Source organism: Drosophila navojoa, chromosome X (assembly GCF_054131105.1).
Source record: "Drosophila navojoa isolate 15081-1374.11 chromosome X, UAZ_NAV_1.0, whole genome shotgun sequence".
In the NCBI taxonomy this organism is placed as follows: domain Eukaryota; kingdom Metazoa; phylum Arthropoda; class Insecta; order Diptera; family Drosophilidae; genus Drosophila; species Drosophila navojoa.
The window spans coordinates 24,104,402-24,128,958 of NC_142895.1; the positions used below are offsets into that span (position 1 = coordinate 24,104,402).

Sequence of the window (24,557 nt, forward strand, 5' to 3'; positions counted from 1 at the left end):
TGCATTTAACACTTGGGCGCTTTGATGCCCTTGGTCTGATTATAGAAGAGGGCATATTTGGTTCATTTGAATGTGAGCTAACTTTCAAAAACTAGCCTAAGACTAAGATAGATGTTTGTGAAAAAAACCTCTATATTTGCAATTGAAAATGAAAAGTATTTCAAATATTTGTTTAGTTTTAGCTAAATTTGAATTTTAGCTGCACTCAAAGAGAACGAAAGTTGTATAGTTAAGCTTATACTACAATAGTTAGCTACAGAGAATATAATAATTGAATTCAATTAAGAACTAGAACCAACTTTATGTAACTGTGACTACTTAAAAGACTCTTAATCACCTGGATAAGCCGAAGACCCAAATTGCCAGTGCTTGAGTTTTAAATTAGTCTTAGTTTTATTTGCATTCTAATCTCTAATGAATAGTCACTAGAGTATATGTATGTGTGTACGTCTTGTCTTTGTCACAGTTCTTCTGAAGCTCTACTTCACGTATTAGTGTTGTTAGTATATATATATATATATATATATATATATATAAATATACTTTGTAGTGGAGCACTCCATCTGGACTTGCATATGTAAATATATGTATATTAGCTATATATATATATCAAGCTATATACATTAAAATTAAATCTATATACAACAATGCTTCCTTCCTAGAGCACTTGAGCACTAGGGGCGCTGAGTCGTATTCTTGCTGAGATAGAGTTAGAGTCTAAGATCGCTCTTGTTAGAATATAAACTGAATGATATATGTATGTCACTCAGTTTACAGAACTGAGAGAGAACTGAATAATTTAGTAACATAAGGTCTAAAATCTCTCTTGTTAGAATATGAACTAAGTGATATATGTATATATATATACACATATATGTGTATGTACATATATGTATGTATGTAGGCTTGACTAATTAGGCTCTCCTCTGGAATGTCTGACTGGAGTCTTAAGTTACATATACATACATACATATGTATATATACACACATACATTTTCAGATATTCAGATATGTACTCCTATATGTAATAACTGTATAGATCTTATATCTTATATATTTATAGGTATATTCTAACGGGTATTTTATAGTTGAGCATTACATCTGGCCTGCCTGAAAGTACTTGTACTTGTATACACATGCATATACTATGTATGTATGTATGTATGTATGTGCATACATTTATGCATATACATAAGTAGATGTATGCTCTGCATATATGTATGTATGTATGTGCATGCATGTGCTTTTGTGTACGTGGCGTGTTGTTGTTGTTGTTGTTGTTGTGCCTACCCCTATATTGCTCCTAGTTATATTTTTGCTCCCTTTTTTTCTGTCGTTGAATGAGCAAACACTCTGCTTGATTGATTTATGCATGCAAAGAGCTGAGAGTACAACACAGCACACACCTATGTATATTCGTCCTTATCCCCAGCACACCCCCTCTCCCCCCGCCCTGCCGTACCACTCCACTGCTAAAGTTCTTTTCTCTCCTTGATGCCAACAGCAACAACAACATCGACAGCAACAGCAGCTGCTGCAATAAAACCAAATCAAAATGTTGCTTCAGCAGATTGCTTGCTTATAATCTTAGCATCCGATGCAATGCGAATGTGTGTGTGTGTGTGTGTGTCTTTCGGTTTTAACTAACATTTTACTCAGTCAGTCCTATGGGATAGTATTTCACATAGCTTATAAACTTAAGCTGATTTGCCTGCTGTTCTCAGATGTTTTACCCTGAAAAGTCTATATAGAAAGAGTACCTATATAGAAGAACTGCATAGAAAGAGCATATAGAAATGGTATAGAGAAAGAATATATAGATATAGTATAAAGATATAATTATAGAAAAGTATATAGAAGTAAGAAAAAGAAATGGTATTAAACTATATAGGAATGGTATATGGAAAGAACATATAGAAAACTTATACAGAAATAATATATGGGAGCTTAAAAATATATATACATAAATGTATATATATAGACAGAATATATAGAAAACTATATAGAAAGAGTGTAAAGAAATGGTATTAAACCGTATATGAATAGTATATGGAGAGAATATATAGAAAACTTGTACAGAAATAGTATATAGTATATAGTATATAGTATATATATAGTAGTATATAGTATATACATATATGGAAGCAATGATTGGAAAAACCGAATGGAAGCAGTATACAAATATATATAAATATATCTATATAAATTGTGTAGCGAAAACGTATATATGTTCATGTATATATTATATGGAAAGAATCTATAAAAAAGTATATAGAAATATAATCAGAAAACAGTTTTGCATTAACATTCATTTTATATATACCCATAAATAATAAATGATGTGCTATGGCCATTGGATGCAATACCAGGATAACCCTGGGATCATGGCTCGGATCGAGGACTGTAAAATTCTCGACGATTTTACTGGCAGGAATAGTGGGTATATCTCAGACACTTTCCAGAATAATAGACAGCAAACCCGATGTGGTTTAGGCAGTCAGAGTTACGCAAAGAGCGAACGTATACGCAGGCTCAGTTGTGGTACGTCTAGTATACCTTGAAGTCAATAGGTAGATCGATACGCTTGCTTTCTTCAGATACCAAAGAACCTATTGCATTTCAGATCAGGGTCCACTTACAGGATCAAGTACTAGAGTGTGTCTGACCGGAGGTCAATCCTAGGATCATTCTAATGCTGAAATGCCTAAAGATATATTTTCCATTGGATATGTAGACGATATTACTATCACAAATATGTATGTATGTATGGTAGAAGCCCAAAAGCGACTTATCCAAGTTAGGATCCGCACGCAGCTGTCGCTTAACATAATTTCTGAGTTCAGTTGGCATCATATGTAGTGATTTCTTTTCCAAAAATAAGTTTGACCATAATTCAGTTCATTTAAGATTGCTATCATCATTGTCATTAGTATTATTATTGATATTATTATACTTTGCATTGCGTAAAGCTCTTGTCTGATAATTCATACAAGTGCTTCAGGTCGCCAATGCACTGAGCTCCATCATTATCATTATCATCGCCTCATCATTAGCAAGGTTATTATTCTACTAATTAAATAGATATATATGTAAATATTTCGCATAATTATTATTGTGATTCGAATAGAAGCTTTGCTATTAATTTAATAAAGTGCATCAAGTCGCCAATGCGCATGCCAATGCACTGCCTGCCATTGTCATTATCATTATCATTATCATTAGGCTCTGCATTATTGCGCTGCAGCTTGGGCCCCAGCGACTGTCGCAAGCGCTTCGCTTAATTATTTGAGCTGGAGCTCGGTTGCATGCCTCTAATTGGCTATTTAGTTGGCAGGCAGATAACGTCATCGGCCTCGTCTGGCCCTGGATGGCAGTCCTTTGCCGAGATCCGGAACACAAATGGCCCATTACAGTTGCCTCTGGCCGTGCATTGCGTTAATTTCAATTTATGTACATACGTCTCGATGCCATCTGAGCTGAATAGCGAGTTTTCCTCTCAGCTCTGCATGCAAAGAAGCTGGAAAACTTGTCGCCTTTAATTAAGAAGTGTCTCAAGTGTATGCATTGTACTTGAATATGTATGTATGTGCGTGTGTTGTATAAACAGCTAACATAATATTTCAATAGAGTCTCTCTCAGTCCGAATCGCACTCCATTCGAATGCGGTGTCATGTGATGAAACTTTAGCCCCAACTAGAAAGAACGGCTGTCAATGACGAAATACCCTCAAAGACACTTGATACATCATATATCATATATGATATATGATATTTGGAATAGCGTATACGATATATGTACATATACGACAGGCGGAAGATAAAGCTTTAACCTAAATTCTACAAGCATAATGAACTTTATGTGGGTTAAATTTGATTCAGAGATCTTCAAGAATACAAAAGTTATACAAGTTGTGTACTTTGAAGTGAGCTATGACGCGATCTTTCTTTAGACCCATGGTTCAAGGTTTATGGATATACCTATGATACCATCGACAAAAGAATTATACAGCTTCGATGTATAATAATAATAATAATCTTAATAAGTTAAAAGTCTAAATTTGTTCAATTTGAAATTGTAAATTGAAGAATCCCCAACAATACGTCTATCTAAGTGGAATATCAGTTAAACAAAATGTCCAAAACTCTTTCGACTCTTGATAGAAATACAATTTGCTTTCATTATACTCAAATAGGCAACTAAATTTAAAGTTTGCCCTAATTTTGTTGGGCCCAAATATCTAATTTGAATCCATAGAAGTATTTAAAGCAACGTTACCTATTGGCATTGTTATTAACTTTAGCTCTATAACCATATACATATGTAAGTAAAGCTGGAAAATGTGTACAGCTTCTATAGATAAGGACTCGTCTCATTATCCTTAGGTGAAGAGAGTATATTGCCTCCGTCAGTTCGTGCGCTCATGCATCTCTCCCTCTCTCTCTGTCGCTGTCTGCATTTTAGCTCAGTTTATAAAGAGCTAAGAAGCTATATCTTGCTGAAGTTCTATAGACTGAGCATGCTATGAAAAGCTAGTCGGTTCTTTAAATGCGTTTAACCTAAAAATAATCAAAATTTTATTTGATTTTCTGTTCACAACTTTTACAGATCAGAGATAAAGTCTCAACTCGAAATGAGTCGAAAGTTCCTTTAGAGTATCTTCCGTTAATATTATGTGATGCATAAGTTGAGAAGGCTTAAGCAAATTTGGATGGGCAGCATAATATATGATTCAAAGTAAGTTTTCGCTTATTACACTGCTATTCGAGTTATCTATATAAAGAATTTGATGTGCCCTATGCTGCGATAGAGATTTTCTGGTCTAGATGAGAATTTTGAGGGATTTTGGCAATGTTTAGCAATGATATTGTCCAGCTCTTGCTTCTTCGAAAATAAGACCATTTAGAGAATTCTACTGACAGTCTTTAGGTCTGTCTTTCCTATCCCCAATATATGTAGGTGCTCTTATAGGTTCTATCCTAGATACAGACAGATGGACTGGGCTAATGCAATGCAGCCAAAGATTATATATGTACATGTATATACTCGATGTGGTCTGCCACGCCTCTTTCTGCCTGCTGCCTACATTTCAAACATATCCATACAAAAAATCATTGAATTTTTGCTTCAATGACGCAAAAAATGTTCAGTTTTAATATAAAGTCTCAGTCTATATGCATATATACACATACACATACATACATGTACCTGTGAAATTTGCATTTTTATTAACTTGTGTCTAGCTCCCACTATAAAGTGACAGCAAAAAATAATCAAAGTATTAAGAGCGAATCAACAGCAAAATTTTCAATCAATTGGCATCTGGGCACGGTTTATCGCTTCGTAATTACTTAAATTAAAACTGACAGCTATTCGAGACAGTTGTTGTTGTTGTTGTTGTTGTTGTTGATATTGTTGTTATTGCTTTTGGCATTTGTCACTGCCCATACTACAGCCCTAGCACGACAGACGGCCCCCAGGCCGGTGTTGTCAATGACGCGTGCTGATGGCATTTACTCGTACTCGTACTCGAACTCGAACTCGTACTCGTTTTCAATGTTAAATGTTGGCTCCACTTACTGCCAAAGGGTGGACATTGGCGACACCGGATGGGGCGGGGCGGGGCGGCGGTCTCGGTCAGGCAGGAAAGAACAAAAAAAAAATTATAAAAAGGAAGTAAGAAGACTACAGACGAGCTCTACCGACTGAGGAATACTTACTACCTAGGCGCAAACGATACCAGATCCATTTACCACGCCTTGGATTGATATACATATCTATGTCTGTCAAACCCTACAACTCCGATTTCCCCTACGCCCTATGGGTGTAGATACATTCGCTTTATCTTTTTGGCTTGGTGTTATCCAGGCGAGTTTACATTGCATTTCTCAATTCTTCAACTACCAACTCAGAAAACTTTCTGAAATGCCCGAATATACATATATTTTCCTATTTGCCACGCTCCTAGTACGTGGATCGAGAAAATCTGGGCACTTTTTAATTTTCGGGTAGACACGACAATATGCTCTGAATTTCCTTACGGTCTCTAGCATTCAGACGGGCAGACGGATGGACAGCAGGACGGACTGTGCAAAAAGCCAATATACTCATTTCACTTTCGTGAGTGAGCATAAAAAGGGGGGGAAAAAAGAACGAAAAGAAAAGTGAAGCGAAACGCAAAGCAACAGAAATTATGCATGAAAGACGCACAAAAAGCGCCAGCAAACATACATGCACACATGCACACATGCATACACATGCACACATGCATACACATGCACACATGCACACATGCACACATGTCCAAATACACTGGCCTGAATGCAGATGCAGATGCACAGCTACACATACAACAACAGATGTCGAGGGTTGGTGTACTAAAGTGTGTGCGTGTGTGTGTGTGTGCGTGTATATACATATGTGTGTGTGTGTGTCTGTGTTTGCGTCTGTGTGTATAATTGCAATTGCAATGCAAATGCAGTCGAAAATGGAAAAAGCAACAATGGAAATGTTTACCACACGTATCGCGCCTCTATCTGCATTCATATCACTAACCAGGGCCCGCATAACTTCCAACAACAACAACAGCAACAGCAACAACAACCTATAATCAAAGACCAGAGTCAGGGACTCGGCACATTGCAATCAGTTGGTCAGTCGCTCTGTCAATTGTTACACCCTGTGATCAACAAATATACCAATGGGGTATGCTACATATGTATATAGATAGATACAAAAATTTTTATATACATTTATAGATTTAGACTCATATGTCTATATATCTGCATTTTGATTTGTGGTTTTGATGTTGACCTAAAAATGTTTTAGAAAGTTCATTGGAACTCTTCCATGTTCCATCCTTGGTAAAGCTGTTAAGTGTGAAGTTGGCAGCGACAAAATTCAATACGAAATTACTTTGTAAACGATCCGATATATGAAATCTATGGATGTACAGTTGTGTTTAAAAAAAATGTAGTGCTGCTCTACCTAGAATATATGCATACTATATTTGATTTATCATGCAAATAAAGCCTCTGTACTGTAAAAAACTTCAACCTAATCAAAAGGTTTATTATGATGAAGGCTCAAATAGAATCCAAGCAATAGAATTATGCCAAAAAATATCACTCCCAATAGTCATTGACAGCTACTATCTAAATATGATTTTTAAGAGTTCATTATTTCATGCTTATGTAGATGCAGAACTTAAAAAGCCTATGTACAAGCTTTTATAGCTCTTAAGAGATAAACAAATGAGATTTGATCTGATGAAAGTAGATGCAAAAGAAATATTCTTACTATAACTCATCCAGAGGATCTTTAGTATATTTAATCATATATATGTATGAATTCAAAGTGAACTAGTGAAATTTTTACAATATTTAAACTATATATCCATTTTCAAGCGAGTTAGAAAGACTTGAGCTGCCAAAGTGATGATATCTAATAGTAATATTAATAAATTCTAATATTTCCAGTCTCATATAACTCGCTTTAAAAATAACGAATCATAATTTCAGCTTACTTCCCATCAAATACAGGGTAACTTTCCATCAATCAAAGATCCGATATGATTTTTCACACTGTTCGCTTGCATAAAATCATCTAGTACGCCTATATATAATGCCTGTATATATGTATGTATATGCGATATGCATCCATTGAGTGTGAGCGTTGTATATGTATGTAGGCATGTATGTGTGTGTATATAGCACGCATCTAGGCTTTTGAAACTGAAGCTGATCGCATTATGGGCAAACAAGTGGGAACGATGACCGCTCAAGTTCAATGCAATGCGGAGACATCTAGCTATTCTAGCTATTCGCATACCTTTCAATTGGTTGACACTAATTTGAGATTGCATAAATATGATATACGATCATAACATAAACCTATAGTGCCTGGGATTCTAGCAATGAATACCCATGGAATATCAATTTCTAGAGCTTCGTAGCAACAAAATATTTGATTGCAGTCGATAAATATATTATAAATCGAGGCCAAGAATACTTTTTGTATATATTTTGTTTATAATGGATCTCTTATGGGCCTACTCCCATGACTCTAGAGCTAGATTCTCCATGATATTGAGATATTTGTTGATAAGAAAGGCTATTATATTTTAGGTCTATATATAGAGTATATAGAGGGCAGTCCACAGACTCTACTCGTGAGAAATCTAGACCTGTTTGTTGATTTTGACGAGGGTCTTAGCCGAAGTGCAATATTAAGATCAAGGGAATGAAATATATCGAAATGTTAAGTGGACTGTTAATGGGTGAATTCTTTGAGCCTTGACAGGTATACTCAAGTTCGTCAACTTTGCTTTAATATATTATTGAAAATGTGACCCTAGATAATCTGTTTTAGTAAATCTATAGAGGAACTCCACCAAAGCGAAATGCCAACTGCAGCATGTAGAAGTGTTCTAAATCGAGATGTATTTAGTATTGATACATCTGCGAAACTTCAAGTATACAGCTGTAATACCACTTGACATATTTCAGTTAATGGGGTATTGGGATTAAACGGGCAGCTCTTTATCAGTTACAACAAATAACGTACTCTCGATAAGCTGGCCGCTCGCTCAGTGAGCTTATCCAAATCTTAAGGTTATGAAGATAGATAGATATGTATTATTATAATATGTACCTATGTACCTATATAAATTCATTTGTATATCTTGCTGATAAGCTTCAGACTTCAAAGTTAAGATATAAATTTATATATATACAATTTGTAATTGTACTCTCTAGCTTCAGTAGAATGTATAGATCCATATCGACAATACTTTTATAGGATCAGAGACTGTATGCTCTTTTCACTCTGTAAATGAATGTACATGATTGTACAAATGTTCAATTTCAGGAATCGATGCATGCTGAAATCTCCGTTCATTGGAAGGTATTTCAAGCAAAGAATATTTCCAAGAAGTTTTTTCGACTACTAAATTCGTCAGCTTGGGAGATTTGTTTTGTTTGATTTGGAAATACTTTGCGTACGTCAATCAATCAATTAACAACAGACTGAAAGCATCTAAGCGAAAGGCTTTAAAATAAGTTCTTTAGATGTTCGTTTTCTGTAATCTTAGGTCAAAGATTGTCTTCGACTTTGAGAGTTTCCTAGTTGATAATACTAAAGCGAAATATAGAGAGGTTTAGATAGATATAAAGTAGAATCCGTTAAGAGCAATGCTCAAGGGATCGTCTTTACATGCAGAAGATCCTATAATCATATAAATTTACTCATGTTAGTTTATCTAGGGACCAGAATTTTCGTCGCTATAGGCATACGGATTACAGTCGGATTCATATTTTAAGTTTTCTCTTTTGATAATTTAATTTATTGAATAAGGATTAGATATTGGCAATGGATCTACCAGAAGCGTATATAACATAGTTAAAGAACTTCATCTTCCCTCTCCTCATTCATATTACCTACTCTACTCGCACATTCTTCAATCTAAAGGTAATTATTTCTTAAGTTTCATTTTTTTGAGGGATGGGGAGGCTACGACATCCATTTGTGTAAGGCAAGCGCTACACGTGAACGATATGCATAATGCTCCAAACATGTAAATTATATGTATGTATGTGTGTACGTGTGTACCTATGTCTAGCTGAACATCTCTTTGGTAAGAGTGGAGCGAGTGCTGCGCTTGGCATTTACTGGAGTTACTTCAACCCAATCGCTTGGGTCCAACCCTTGCGAGGGTCACATGGCGTATGAGTAACAAGGCCCTGCCAAATAAAACCTCACAAATGCAGTGCAAATTGCAGCAACCACAACAACAGCAACAGAAGCTACAACAACAACAACAACAACAACAACAGCCACAAGAGCAACAAACAAGTGCAAAGTCACGTCAAGTGCTTCAGCTGCTGCCATTCCATGGAATTTTAATTAAAAAACTTAAACAGCTAACGAAAAGCAAGTAAGACACTGCCGCAGTCGCGCACGTTCCACGACTAGCAGATACCCTGGAAAGCTAATTCTGTCTATATATGTATGTATCTATGATAACTCTCTACTACAGCCTGGAATTAGTTTTGGCATTTCATTCAAGAAAGCTGAGATAGAGAGCATGGAAACCAAAGATCAAATGGAATAAGTTAGACGACAAAAATAACGGAAATGTCGTTTACTTATTCCGTTATATAACATATCAAGTTTTAGTGACTGCTGAGATCATGCTTAAGAATATGGTTAACACACTCAAATGTCATAGAATAGGCATGAAATTCATTCTCTTTGCAACGTATTCCTCAACGGTTCCAGTATGCCCCATGAAATTCTTGTATTAATGAGTTTAGGGTATAACAAGCGTGAAATTTGTGTGCAAGCAAGCAGAGATTAAATACTCTTGACTAAACTGTTATTTGAATGTCAAAATATGTTAGTTGATTGATAGATTGGCTGACTGATTGATTGAATGACATGCATATTGCATACGAGAGGAAGAACTCTATTCGAAACTCTGAACAAATTTGTGAACAACAAGAGAGCGATAAGAGTTTTGTTTTGATATAGTTTTATAGCTTCAAGTCTAAAACCTAGAGTATTTTGGCTTTCAGTAATATTCAGCATGCGCTCTGCCTGGAAAGATCTCTGCTTGAAATCGTTGTCCAATAGAAGGCTTGAGAGTGTATAAGAATTGAAGGCGTGGCCAATGAAAAACATAAAAGAAAACTGCAAAAACTGTTCAGGTGAAATCTTCTTTTTTTTTTTTTGACTAATTAGTTATTGAATAAATAAATATATATGCCTTTCTTGGAAGCTAGGCAAAAGAGTTAAAACCCTTCACCTGCAAGTCTTGCATTAGCTTCAATTCTAAGGCTCCTTTGATGATAGATTCATAAATTATAATCCGAAAATACTTTATATCTGGTATATCTAGTGTTATGAATGAGCATTCTGAAGTGGATATGAAAAAAATCTTAATCATATTCAAGAGAGAGTTAATAGATCTCTATATTGGCTTCTGTAAGATATTCACATTATATACATACATACATATATTCAAATATTCACATTAAAGACTTATTTTTCTGATTTGTCACGACTCTTAAGGTCTATGGCTCTGTAATTTATAGTCAAGTCCTTCAAATTTGTATAACACTCTATACGTATTTGATTTTGAATCTCAGAAGTAATATAAATAACATGAACATGAATTTAAGTACGTAATATCCTTTAAATTTAAGAAAACAGAATTTGATCTTGAATAGAAAGCTTTTGCATTGAGATATACATATATACATATATAAGATATTATGCAATAATGTTCATCTGGCGCGATGGAATTGTGTTACCAAAACTGAAGTTTTCTGAAGGAAAGGTGAAGCCTGAAAGACCAGGTGAGCTCAACGACAGCTATATTAATGCGGTGCAGGTGGGGGAGCTAAAGGAAATCTGAGCAAATCGAATCTTTTAAAAGTCATTCCGTAATTGTCGAATGGAATTGAGCATTACCTTGTAATTGGCTCAGATCTAAGTTTTTTAATAAAATATGGAACGCATATGATTTCAGGTACAGACTGTGTGTGGTGTGCGCTTAGCTGTGGTCTGACAGGCTCCGAGATACCTTGTAACCAGAAATGTCATGACGCACATCCTATTCAGGCATAGCTCGAGCTGTCCTTTACAACATCCTACACACTCACACGAGTGAGCAGTCACACAAGCACACACGCACACACACACACATACATGCATATAAGCACCCACACAAGCACGCACAGTGCAAACTGCGTAATTTATTTTTGTGGCTGCTTCTGTTCCCTCCCGCCAGCTTCTTTTCCATTGCCTTTACTCTCCTTTTGGGAAATGGGAAAATGTGTTATTGAATAACTTCGGTGTTTACTGTTCGATATCAACGAGAAATTCCACGTCAATAATATAAAATGGAATGTGAATAAATACCAAGCCGAAAGGCTGAATCTTTAATAATGAATACTTCGATTCATTCGCTGGAAATCAAAAGCTGAGAACAGGTTAAAGAGCTACAATCCAAAAATCGGTTCGCTTAAGAACACACGAAGGATTTTGAAATAAACTAACAATATGTAACAAAAATTCAAACAAATATTATTTTCCAATTTGCCACGTCCCAGGAGATATATTGGGATATATAATGGATAGAAAAGCATACAGAACGTATATTGCTTACGTTCTCAAGATAAATCCAGATATAAATATATATATATGTAGCTGTACTAGTCTTGCATATACATATGTATGTACATACTTAACTTATAAGTTAAATATCAAATTACAGCTGGGATCTACCAAAATTTAGTTAAATTACTGAAGATATCTCCAGCTATTTATCATAATATCAGATTTGATCTATTATCTTGAGCTAAATTGGATCATTGAAATAATATGTTAATCCTTTGTTTAACTTCTCGAGCTGCTAAGCGAATCTAGAAGAGATTTGTTAGATTTTTACCGATATCTTGACGTTTATTGATTTGGCGCTGGCAATGAGCAGAAAGTCCTCGATGGTGCCCGAACAGGTGGGCACTTAGCTCATTATGTCTCATTTAATAGTTACGTGTAGAATTTTGAAGTAGATGCCTTGCACAAATTGCTCTGCAATCGCAGTGCAGCATATAGAACTCTGGGATTGGATGGCTGGGGTGGATGGGGTGGGCCTGCGACTTGCAGTTCCGGCTCTCAGCGCTGGCCAAGCTCGGGTCCGTGTCTGGGTCTGGGTGCGGGTGCGGGTACGGGTGCGGGTGCGGGTGCGTGTCCGAGTCCAGGTGCCTGGACATTTTTATAAATAGTTAAGCGCACGCGAGCTGCGCGCGAACCCCGAGCGAAAGTAGCGAAAGGAAATCCCCAGGACAATGCAGCCAAACGAAGCGGCTTAGTGTTTGTGTGTGCGTGTATGTGTGTGGGTGAGCGCAGCGCCGTCGGCGTCGTTGCTTGCGTCATGTCTGCCGAGGCGTCGCACCGTTGACAATTTGCTGCTTTCATTGCACAATTTAACATTTGTTGTTGTTGCTGTTGTCGTTGTTGTTGTGTTTTTATTGCCATTCCTCATCCCCCTCCCCATCCTCTCTCCCTCCCTCTCAGACTACCATTATTTCTCTCTGTGCATGGCTTGCTTGCTCACTCACTCGTGCGCTTGGAGAGCGCATGTTGCGGCAACAAATTGTTGCACAGTCAGCAACGACGCCAACGCAGGCGCTGACGTTGACGCTGACGTTGACGCTGACGTTTCGCTGTTTTCATTCACATTTCGTATCGCGGCAAATACGTGGCGTTCTCTCGCTGGCCTCACTCCCTCTCTGTCGTTTGCTTTCGCTCTCTCTTTCTCTGTATCCCCCTCTATCTCTCTCTCTCTCTCTCTCTCTCTCTCTGTCTCTCTCTTTCAGCCTACTCCACATCTTTGCCGTCGTTCACATTCTGTGCCCTCTGTTGCGTACGCACGTTGCACATTGTTGTTATTGTTGCCGATTCAGCTGTCTGTGTGTGCATGTGTGTGTGTGTGTGCTATTTGTCGTCTTCTTGAAGCTATTTTCCGGTTTTACAGTTCTCTTTTTGCGTTGCTTTTATTATGGCTCTCCCACTTGTCGCACGCCCCGCTTGTCATATCAATGTCATTACAGTTTCGATGGCGACATTCGCTTCAGTTTTCCCGTTCGTCCTGACCGGCAGCCATGACTTGCACTCTGCGCACCTGCGCCGTGTTTTTGCGACGCATTTTCTTAGCTACTGCTTCACACTGTCATTCGCCAGCCGAAAAAGCGCTCTCCATCCATCCACTTGGCTCGCTCTCGATAGACGCACGTTTGTTATTGTTTTCGTACCATGCTCCTTACTCACCCGGTTTTTCGACAGGCTCACGCTCTCTTGCTCTCGCTCTTCGTTTGGCTCTTCCTACCCGACGCTCTCTGAGTGTCAATAATAAACCGTTTCCTCTCGCCTTCTGCTGACTTTTTGTGTTTATGTTTGTTGTTGATTGCCTCACAATAAACTCCACTCGGGCTTTTACATATGTAGTATGTATACATGCATGTGTGTGTGTGTAAAGCGCTCTCTGCAACGCTGCATCTACTGCTGTCGCGACGCGTCGCTGCTGCTGCTGCTGGCGCTGCCTCTGTTGCTCCTTCTGCTGCTGCTCAAGCTTTGACGCTTGATATCTGATAATTGCGCATTGCTTTTGCCTTTGCCTTTACGTTCGCTTTTGCTCCTGCTTTTAAATTTGCCATTGCCGTTGCCTTTGCTTTCTTTTGCTTGTGCTTCCGCTTGTCCTTCTGGGTTTCTCATCGACACGTTGAACTTTTAGCAATTTGCCAAAAATTTGTCTCGCATCTATGGCTTCATTTTCCGCAGAAGCCGCAGACGAATTTATTGAGTAGGAAGAAATACACGGCACAGATTTATATACATACATATTAATATTACGTATGGCAAGCACTTTATTTTAAAATCGATATTTATCGATATTTATCTATAGATGTATCATCTATATCGTATCCATGAGAACTGTGCATGTGAAAGTCTGACCTCTACCAATCGTCATCCTAACAGCCCTTTGCTCAGTCTTAATCTTGGTGTAATCCTGGACTGAAATCTTATATTTTGTAGACATGTCCCATTGGAAAAGCCTGGCTAAAATGTATTGGTTAGCATCGAACCGCCTTTGAGCAACGAGATCTAGACGCTTCAACTGGACCGTGTCTTAACTTAAAAATAAACAAATATCGCCTAGAGCTTTACTTTAAGTACAGCTTATTCGTCATACTTTTAATCAAACTAATTTCCATTTCGACTAAGTTGTCTATAAGTGAGTATGCAGCACGCAAAAACAGTTATCAGTTTAGAATATCAAATGTCAATCAATGGGCAGCACTACAGATGGTAATCAATGGCTGCAGAGCTACGCAACGTGGAGTCTATTTTCAATTTGCCACAGCTTCCGCTACTAATCTGGGGGATTTTCATTTTGGCCACGAGCAGTGTCCTTCCTGATGAGCACGTGATGAGAAAGGGATCAAGTTAAGGTTCACATGAATTGCATAGGGTTGCCAATTTGGTTGTTGTCGTTGTTGTTTCCTATGTTGCTGTTATTGTTCTGGTGTTCAAGTGTTGCTCCTGTTGTTGTTGTTGTAGTTGTATAACATGCTATTGCTGTCTCTTTTGCTGTTATGTTTCTTGTCTTTGTTATTGTTGTTCTTCTACATAGTTCTTGTTGTTGCTGATGTCCGAAACACCTGTTGGTGCTACTGTCTGACATTTTGTTACTATGGTTGTTATAATAGTTGTAGTTGTTGTTTGACATGTTTATAGTTGTCAAACATGTTGTCGTGGTCGCTGGTGGTGTTGTTGTTGTTGTTGTTTAGACGTTGTGGTAGATGCAGAATCCTTAAAGTGGTATATTCTAATTCGTCGTGCTCTCGACTTATCCGAATCGATCCCCAGGGTTCCTTGATCTGGCTCACTTTATTCACTGTGATGAGCTTATTAAACGGGTGTACGATATTCACCAATGAATATGGAACAATTGGGTAAACAGACCTCAATAACAAAAAAATATATAAATAGATTTCATTTCATTTTGCTTTTTGAGCTACTCCATGGCTCCTGACTCGACTCAAGTTCCGTATGCTTCTGTTGTCCACACCTCGTTCACCCTACATAAGCAGATCCTCGCTGGGAACAAGAAGAAGAGGCGAGAAAAGTCAAAAATAATCCTCTTTTTATCAAGTATTTCGGACAACTATGTCATTTCGTTCAGGAAATCAATCGTTAGTCTTCTTCATACTTCTATCTACATACGGAAGATTATCTTAGTCATCATTTCAACTACATGTCCTATGTACAGTAAAAAACCCTTCACGTCAATGCAACAAAATATGTATATAATTTAAAGTAGATAAAAAAAAATTAACAATCGTCAAACAATTAATCAACGAATCCAAATGTAAATCCATTCACAGCATTCAAATGGTAGTAGCCAACGGTCGGTGTTATCGGTCATAATAATGGGTCAATCTCCGCCCTAGGACAAGAGGAAAAGAGACTGGCCACAGACGCACTTCCTGATCTTGCGCTCCAGACTCTTGAGCTGTGACAGCAGGTTGATGCAGAGCTGTCCTCTGGGCGGGCAGCCCAGGCAGGGCCGACCGCCGGGTCCGCATGGCCTGCATGGCCACCATGGCTTAGGATGGCATGGCTTCCTTGTGGTTGTTCTCCTTGTTGTGGTTGTTGTTGTTGTTGGTGTTGTAGTAGTCGTTGTTGTTGTCGTAGTAGTCGTTGTCGTAGTAGTCGTTGTCGTAGTTGTTGTTGTTGTCGTAGTAGTTGTAGTAGTCGTTGTTGTTGTTGTCGTAGTAGTTGTTGTAGTAGTCGTTGTTGTTGTTGTCGTAGTAGTTGTAGTAGTCGTCGTTGTCGTTGTTGTAGTGGTAGTGGTAGTAGTTGTTGTTGTAGTAGTTGTCGTTGTCGTTGTTGTAGTTGTAGTTGTTGTTGTAGTTGTTGTTGTTGTTGTTGTGGTAGTAGTAGTCGTTGTTGTTGTTGTTGTTGTGGTAGTTGTCGTCGTTGTCGTGGTTGTTGTTGTGGTAGTTGTTGTTGTTGTCGTTGTTGGACACGTCGTTGTTGTTGTTGTCGTCGTTGGGCACGTGGGTGTTGTTGTTGTGCACGGTGGAGTTGTTGTGCACGGTGGAGTTGTTGTCGGTTTTGTTCTCCTTGTCGTGCACGTTGTAGTTGTTGGTGGCTTGGTAGTTAAGGGGCAGCCGCAGCTAGCTGAGCTCAAACTAGCACAGCAGAGCACCACAAGGCACGCTGAAGGGAAAAAAAAATTAAAAATAAAAAAAAATCAATCCCAATCCTTAATGGTTATATGATACGAATTTACCAATCAGAGAGGCAAGAACGAAATTCATATCGAAGTATTGCTTAGACAGCCTTCACACCGAACAGAAGTGAAAGCGGATACTGATGCCTTTACCGAGCCGAACCTCCCATTTTATAGGGTTCGTCCGGCTGCCGTTGCATTTTAATTTTAGCACAGAACAATTGCGCAAATACACGCAACTAAATTCATCCGCAAATATTTGCAAAGCCAGTTTCTGGCAAGCTGCACGTTAAATATAGAAAGCCGAATTCACAATTTTTCGAATATCCCATGCCGACTAAGTCAAACTGATATAATTAAAAACTAATGGCGAAAAAGAAAACAAACTGATTTAAATAATAATATAAAACCGATTGTAAGAATATCATCGATGAGGGAACGATTGTCGATCGCACTTTACGGACTTAGCCCATCGTCCGTAGGCCCTTAAGGCTGTCAGTCCTTGCAAACGCAATTTCTAAGGGATTTTCCATACTTCTATTACTTCCATTAAAAATACTCCAATTCATTCATATATCAAATATTATCTTGCATACATCATATTTTAGTTATTTGAAAATTTTCCTCATGAATTCCCATCAAAAAAAGACTATTTTATATACTTTATATTATATATTTTATACGAAAGACTATTACTTAATGTTTTTACACATAGAAACCTGGGATCGTGTAGATCATTTACGTCTTCAAATAGATTTGTAAATATCGAACATTCAACAGCATACGTTTGCAAAAATACCAGAGACATCTATTACGCCCATCCCAGGCTTTACAATTAATAAATCTTATTTTTTGAATACATATTGAATACTAAACATTTTTAAAATAATATTTACAGCATGTCTAAGATATTTTTCTCTTTAGTATATTTAGAAAATATATTTAAAGAAAAAAAAAAAAAAAAAAAAAAACAACTTTAATAAATGGACTTTTGTAATCAAACTTTCAGTATGTGATAATAGCCTATATACATATACATATATGTACATACATATGTGATGAAATCCAAAATATACCAATAATCAATATTGTATAAACCACACAAGAATAAACAAAAAATGGCAAAGTTTAGTTGATAATATTAGAAAGAATATAACAAAAAATGATACTCAAAATCTACGCCCTCATACCTACGATTAATTATTATATTATTATTAGTACTCATTTTGAGAGGTTTCGGAGTATTTAAAGTGTATCCTCTTAATTTGTACCGCCTGATCTTCACTGTCATAAAAATAACGTAATCCGTTCAAATTTGATCTGCCTTAATATATTTTTATATTCTTAGAGCTATTGTCCTAGTTCATTATTTCTAGTACTGTGCATGATATTCCGTTCTCTTCTCTGTATAGATAATCATTAGACAGATCTATCACTCTTATAAGTGATAATGAAGTTTCTTTCATCAGAATTCGTAATATTGTAGAAAATATATATTTGTTCTATCTCTGATAGTCTATAGAATAATATGTCCGGTCCAGTTAGTGTGAAATCAAACTAAGCTGTAATCTTGGATTTCTCCTTCAACATTATTATACATCCCCTGTGGCATACACCAAATTTGATAGCTCTGATTGCCAAGTTGAGTGAAATAAATATTCACAAATACATATGTACATATATGTACATATGTGTGGCTTTGGGTGTGTGGCATATCGCAAAAATCTATTCAAAATTTACAATTTACTTATTATTATGGCCTTATGAATAATTTTAGTTATTCAAATTCAGTAATTAATACAAAAGGAAATTTAGGGCATAAGCATTTCTCTATCTCTATCAAATAGAATATTTTTAGATACATTTTTCGTTTATTAAAAATCATTTCCCAACATAGGGTTGATATCTTTAAAGAATAATACCAGAGCAACAAAATAAAATCTGAATGACTTTCAAAGATTTCTGTCCTATAAATATTCTATACCATGTTTCCTCCTCATCCCTAATGGATTACAATAGTTTTCAAGGATGAGACCTACTAGTTGTTGTTTGAACTTGCATTTGCTGGTATTGTAAACCTTCTTCCAATAGATATATGTACATGTACATATGTATGTAGCATTATATATAATTATTTTCTATTTTTCTATAAATATGAATAACTGCAGTGTTAAACGAATTTTCATCAATGTTTATCGAAGGAATGGAAGACCAATCCGTATCATATTGTCTTTCCATCTGACACTACCTGAAGTAGTCGTCCATCAATTGATTTTAGTGCTAGACCGATAGACTTAGTCATCAGTCCATCAATATAACAAAAGTAATTGTGTCTAAGTGTTGGATAGGAATTCAAAAGGACAATTGATAGACTTGGGATATATCGATAATATGTCAATCTATAATTAACAAGAAATGAAATACAACAATGTCAAATATTGTAAACAAAACATATATTTTATTAAATTCAAAATTCAAACAAAATGGAAAAATAGTCAACAAATGTCAATGATAATAGCTAAAGGGGGAAAGGTATCTTGCTTTGTCATTACGATAAGGATCTCTTGTCCAAGTCATCTAGTCACAACGGTGGCTGCAGACGCAACTCTTTAACGTGTACTCCAGCTCTCTGATTTGGGCCAGAAGCTCGGAGCATAGCCATTGCTTGGGCGGGCATCCGAGGCAGGGCACGCCGCCTGGTCCACAGGGACGGCACGGATTCCAGGGCCAATGTGGCTTTGTGGGGCGTTCTGTTGTTGTTGTTGTTGTGGTTGTTGTCGTTGTTGTTGTTGTTGTCGTTGTTGTCGTTGTTGTCGTTGGTGTTGTTGTTGTTGTTGTTGTTGTCGTTGTTGTTGTTGTCGTTGTTGTCGTTGTCGTTGTCGTTGTTGTCGTTGTTGTCGTTGTTGTTGTCGTTGTCGTTGTTGTCGTTGTTGTCGTTGTTGTCGTTGTTGTCGTTGTTGTCGTTGTTGTCGTTGTTGTTGTCGTTGTTGTTGTCGTGGTTGTTGTCGTGGTTGTTGTTGTTGTTGTTGTTGTGGTTGGTGTTGTCGTTGGTGTTGTTGTTGTCGTTGTTGTTGTGGTCGTTGTTGTTGTGGTCGTTGTTGTTGGTGTTGTTGTTGTTGTTGTGGTCGTTGGTGTCGTTGTTGTTGTTGTGGTCGTTGTTGTTGTCGTTGGGGTTGTTGTTGATCGTGTGGTTTTCGTTCGACACATTGTTGTGGTCGTTGTCGTTCTTGGTCTACATGTTGTCGTCTTCTTCGTCCTTTTTGTTGTCGTCCTCTTAGGTTTACATGTTGTCGTCCTTGGTTTACATGTTGTCGTCTTCTTCGTCTTTCTTGTTGTCGTCCTCTTAGGTTTACATGTTGTCGTCTTCTTCGTCCTTCTTGTTGTCGTCCTCTTAGGTTTACATATTGTCGTCTTCTTCGTCCTGCACGTTGTCGTCCTCTTAGGTTTACATGTTGTCGTCTTTTTCGTCCTTCTTGTTGTCGTCCTCTTAGGTTTACATATTGTCGTCTTCTTCGTCCTGCACGTTGTCGTCCTCTTAGGTTTACATGTTGTCGTCTTTTTCGTCCTGCATGTTGTCTTCTTTGGCTTTCTTTTCGTTACCTTGATTGGCCTTCGTGTCGTGGGCTTCTTTGGCTTTCTTTTCGTTACCTTGATTGGCCTTCGTGTCGTGGGCTTCTTTGGCTTTTTTTTCGTTACCTTGATTGGCCTTCGTGTCGCGGGCTTCCTTGTTTTTATCGCTGGTTTCTTGGCGCCACGACTTGCAACGACTGGTGGGCGGGGGGGAGCCGCAATGGGCCGGCCTGCATCCTTCCCTGGAGGTGGCTTCTTGGCCAGAGGCGGTTTCTTAGTAGCTGCCTCACGTTGGAGCTCGGCTGACGAGAGATCCACAATGCAGAGAAGCACCGCGATCGCTGAGGGAGTTGAGTGTTTAGCAATTAGCGGATCTTGGGATCTTGGCTATATATGTATATGAGATTACCTATAAGACAACCCACTAATAGTTTCATGGTTGCCTCTACCCCTTCACTGGGCGCGAAAACAAAAACTGCTTTTCGCAGGGGCCCACTTGCATGTTATATAGGGCCCGACGCACTAAAGAGGTTGTGCACGCGCGCAAACAACCCCAACTGAGCAAATAAATAATATTATAAATAAAAGTATATTGTAACTTAATTTTTAAGTAAATTGAACGCAGTCAAGTTCACCTATTGGTTAAATATAGTCCGTGCTCAAGAATTCCTTATGTCAATATCAATATCGGTATCTCATATATCATTAAGATCCTCACCTCAGGCAGACATATGTACATACCTAGATAATGGCGGTAGATCGATTCTATCCTTATTATCTAGATATTTATAAGGAAGGTCTTAGGAGTTCTTGCATCTTTATAGGGTTGTATACATATACATAGCATATGCATCAGATACAGGACAAATACATATACATACTATACAATACATACATATACATAACATAACATATACAGAACAGAGACAAGACATATACAGATAATACAATACAACATAACATATACATATACATATACAGATACATATACATAGACAGATACATACATAACAGATACAGAGACAATAAGAGACAGAGAATATGACAGATACAGAGACAATACAAGACAATACAGAGACATAGACATAACATAGACAGCAGAACAGAACAGTATACAGAGACATAGATACAAGTACAGAGACAGATGACAGATACATAGACTAGACATGACATATACATAGACAAGACATAGACATAACATGAGATACATATCAATACAGATATTACAGGATACATAGACGATACATAACATAGACATATACATATATATATATATATATACATATACATATACATATACATATACATATACATATACATATACATATACATATACATATACATATACATATACATATACATATACATATACATATACATATACATATACATATACATATACATATACATATACATATACATATACATATACATATACATATACATATATGGAGGTAGTTATCCAATAGCTCCTTATAGGGTATGTATTCGTATATAAATTACCGTCTCTTTTTGGGATATCTAGAGTGCGAGCAGTTATCAGTTAAGATTTTAGCCAGTTTTCGTTGCATTCTATTGAGGCTGGCCTCATATTCCTGTTTTGGTTGGCACGTCAACAACTTGTTTCGCCAGTTGGATGTACAAGCACACACATATGCATATAACTTGGATGTGTATGCATGCATATGTACATATGTAAAATAATTACATACATACATACATACACATGTACATATATGCATATTTACAGATATTTTGTGTACGTACTCTAACAAAGAAACTAAAAACTAATAACTACGCATTTCAAATAACACATTCTGACCCACATACATACATATACATATGTACATATACACACATACACACACCTACATACATACATAGCAATAACCATAGTATGTATGTGCACGTAACCATTTGTATGGGTAAATGCGCATCACGGAATGTATCAACAATATCTGTAAGATGTTTAGAAGAAGCGCAACAAAAGAGGGCAAAGATGAAACACAAAAAAGTACAATGAACCTTCTTCAAACTTCACTGTCTTGGGAGCGACGCTGGCAGCGAACGCAACGCACAGCGGCTATGCTATAAGCTGCCCCCTCATAAAGTATGTATGTACATACATACATACATACCTATATACATATATACGAAATTGTACATATACAGAAAAACGCACAACAAAGTAAAATGCAAGAGGAATTGTAAAAACAAACAATTTGCTGTTGCTGCTGCTGCTGCTGTCGCTGTTGTTTGGGGCTGTAAGTTTGCTGCCGCTCTCGCAGAGCGCTGCAGCTATTACATACGACGCGCTGCGACGCTGGCAGCGTGCCGCTATGACGAGACCATGCATATCAAAACAAGTTCCGTTCCACACAAATGCCAGCACGTTTCGAAATTGCCGACGACGACGACGACAACGACGCATCAAAACAATAACAAAAGCCCGGCCAACAAAACATTTTGGAAAACGAAACAGTGCATAAAAAGCGGCTGCAGCGCGCCAGCAGCAGCAACAATAACAACAAAACACAATAGCTTACAACTGTTGACGCTCCGAGCGCAGCATAAAGAAGCTGCTGCTGCCGCTGCCGCTGTCGCAGTCGCAGTCGCAGTTGATATTGGCTTTGCAGACGTAGCGGCTCAGCATAAACATTGCATCTTAGGGTGGCTCAAAAACTATTCTTAAATTTTTGAATACTTACATATATTTCACTACAAATTAAAATTATTTATGGTAAATTGAGGCAATACATGCATGTAAAAAACTATATGTGTATGTATACAATATTTGTATTTTCTTACAAAATATATGTAATGAGTGTTTTTTATTTCATATAGGCAAGTATAGGGGCATTAAAACAAGGCACAGTGCCGTACAAGTGCCGTAATTGTAACCCAATTCCCTATTAGCAAACGCAACAACAACCGCTAAGTGCCTACCGACTTGGTATTATCAGTTCGCTTTAAAGTTCATTACAAAATAAACTATACTCTCATATTTCGAGCACATTTGGCCTAATACCCCGCTGCGGTGCCACCCTAATGTTGCTGCTCCGCTATTTACAAATACATAGTTCTGACGTCGCTGCCGCTGTCGCTGCTTCTGCCACGGCCACTGCCGCTGTTGTTGTTGTTATTTCTTCTTCCTGTTTCTCGCTCACACAAACACAAACAAAACACACACATTTTAACGGCACCACGTCACGTGCGCTCGCGCTTACACTCTTCGCTCTCGCTCTCTGTGGCTGCACTGTGCGTTTGCCTTTGTTGTTTTTGCGAATGCTTCGGCTTCTGCTGCTGCTGTTGGCGCAACGCTTGCGACTGCGACTGCGGCAGCCGTGCCAAAGTAAAAGCCAGCGACTATGCTAGCATTTAGTTTGCTTTTGCTTGTGTCATTGCAGTGTGTGCGGGTAGGAGCTGAAGCTGAATAACAGAGCGAGCGATCAAAAATAATTCAAATTACAAAACAACACACTAAATCAGCAACTAGCTCAAAGAACCTTTGTTAATTTTTGCAAATTTATCGCATATTTTTTTCAAGTGTATCTATAAGATAGTTTCAACTGTGCAAGTGTTTGTGTATGTGTAAAAGAAAACAACAATAACAACACAAACAAAAAATTGTTCGTAACATCATTGGTAAATGCAAAACAACAAATACATACATATTTACGCACATATATATGTACATGCATACATCCGTGCATATTCGACATTCATATATATATATATGTATATTTAAAACTGTGTACATCACTGTATACATGTGTATATTCCTACACATATAGTACGTGTTTGTGTTTGTGTGTGTGTCAGTGTAAAAGTAATTTCGGTTCAAAGTGCAGGGCACAGCGATGTCGATTTTGGCTGCTGCTGCGGACCAGTTCGTCAGCTTTTGGCTTTGTTTTTAGCATGTGCCCTTTTCAGTGCGCAATACATGCAAACGTGCCTACAGCATACATATGTATATACACATGCATATGTATCAGTGTGTGTGTGTTTAGTTAGTTTACTTGACGGGGTGGGGCGGGGCGCTACCAGCATGCACAACAGACACATTTTGTACATCGCGCGTGTGCTTTTCTCATACCTTCATACATACATACAAATTTGCGCTTCACCCTAAACATACATACACACTAAAACACACACTACACACTAAAACACACATACAAACTCATAC

The 24,557-nt window shown here is 37.6% G+C and overlaps 2 protein-coding genes across 2 annotated transcripts; both read right to left on the minus strand.

Annotated features, from left to right (window-relative positions):
• Positions 1-15,848: 15,848 nt before the first annotated feature.
• LOC115564286 (uncharacterized) lies at positions 15,849-16,953 on the minus strand. Its single transcript, XM_030388447.2, has 2 exons — positions 16,859-16,953; positions 15,849-16,785 (listed from the first exon to the last, which is right to left on the minus strand). The coding sequence occupies exons 1-2, from the start codon at positions 16,884-16,886 to the stop codon at positions 16,010-16,012; spliced, it is 804 nt and encodes a 267-aa protein (XP_030244307.2). The 5' UTR covers positions 16,887-16,953; the 3' UTR covers positions 15,849-16,009.
• Positions 16,954-19,234: 2,281 nt separating this feature from the next.
• On the minus strand, positions 19,235-20,912 carry LOC115564287 (uncharacterized). The gene is made up of 2 exons (XM_089264258.1): positions 20,778-20,912; positions 19,235-20,709 (listed from the first exon to the last, which is right to left on the minus strand). The coding sequence occupies exons 1-2, from the start codon at positions 20,803-20,805 to the stop codon at positions 19,376-19,378; spliced, it is 1,362 nt and encodes a 453-aa protein (XP_089120384.1). The 5' UTR covers positions 20,806-20,912; the 3' UTR covers positions 19,235-19,375.
• Positions 20,913-24,557: the final 3,645 nt, after the last annotated feature.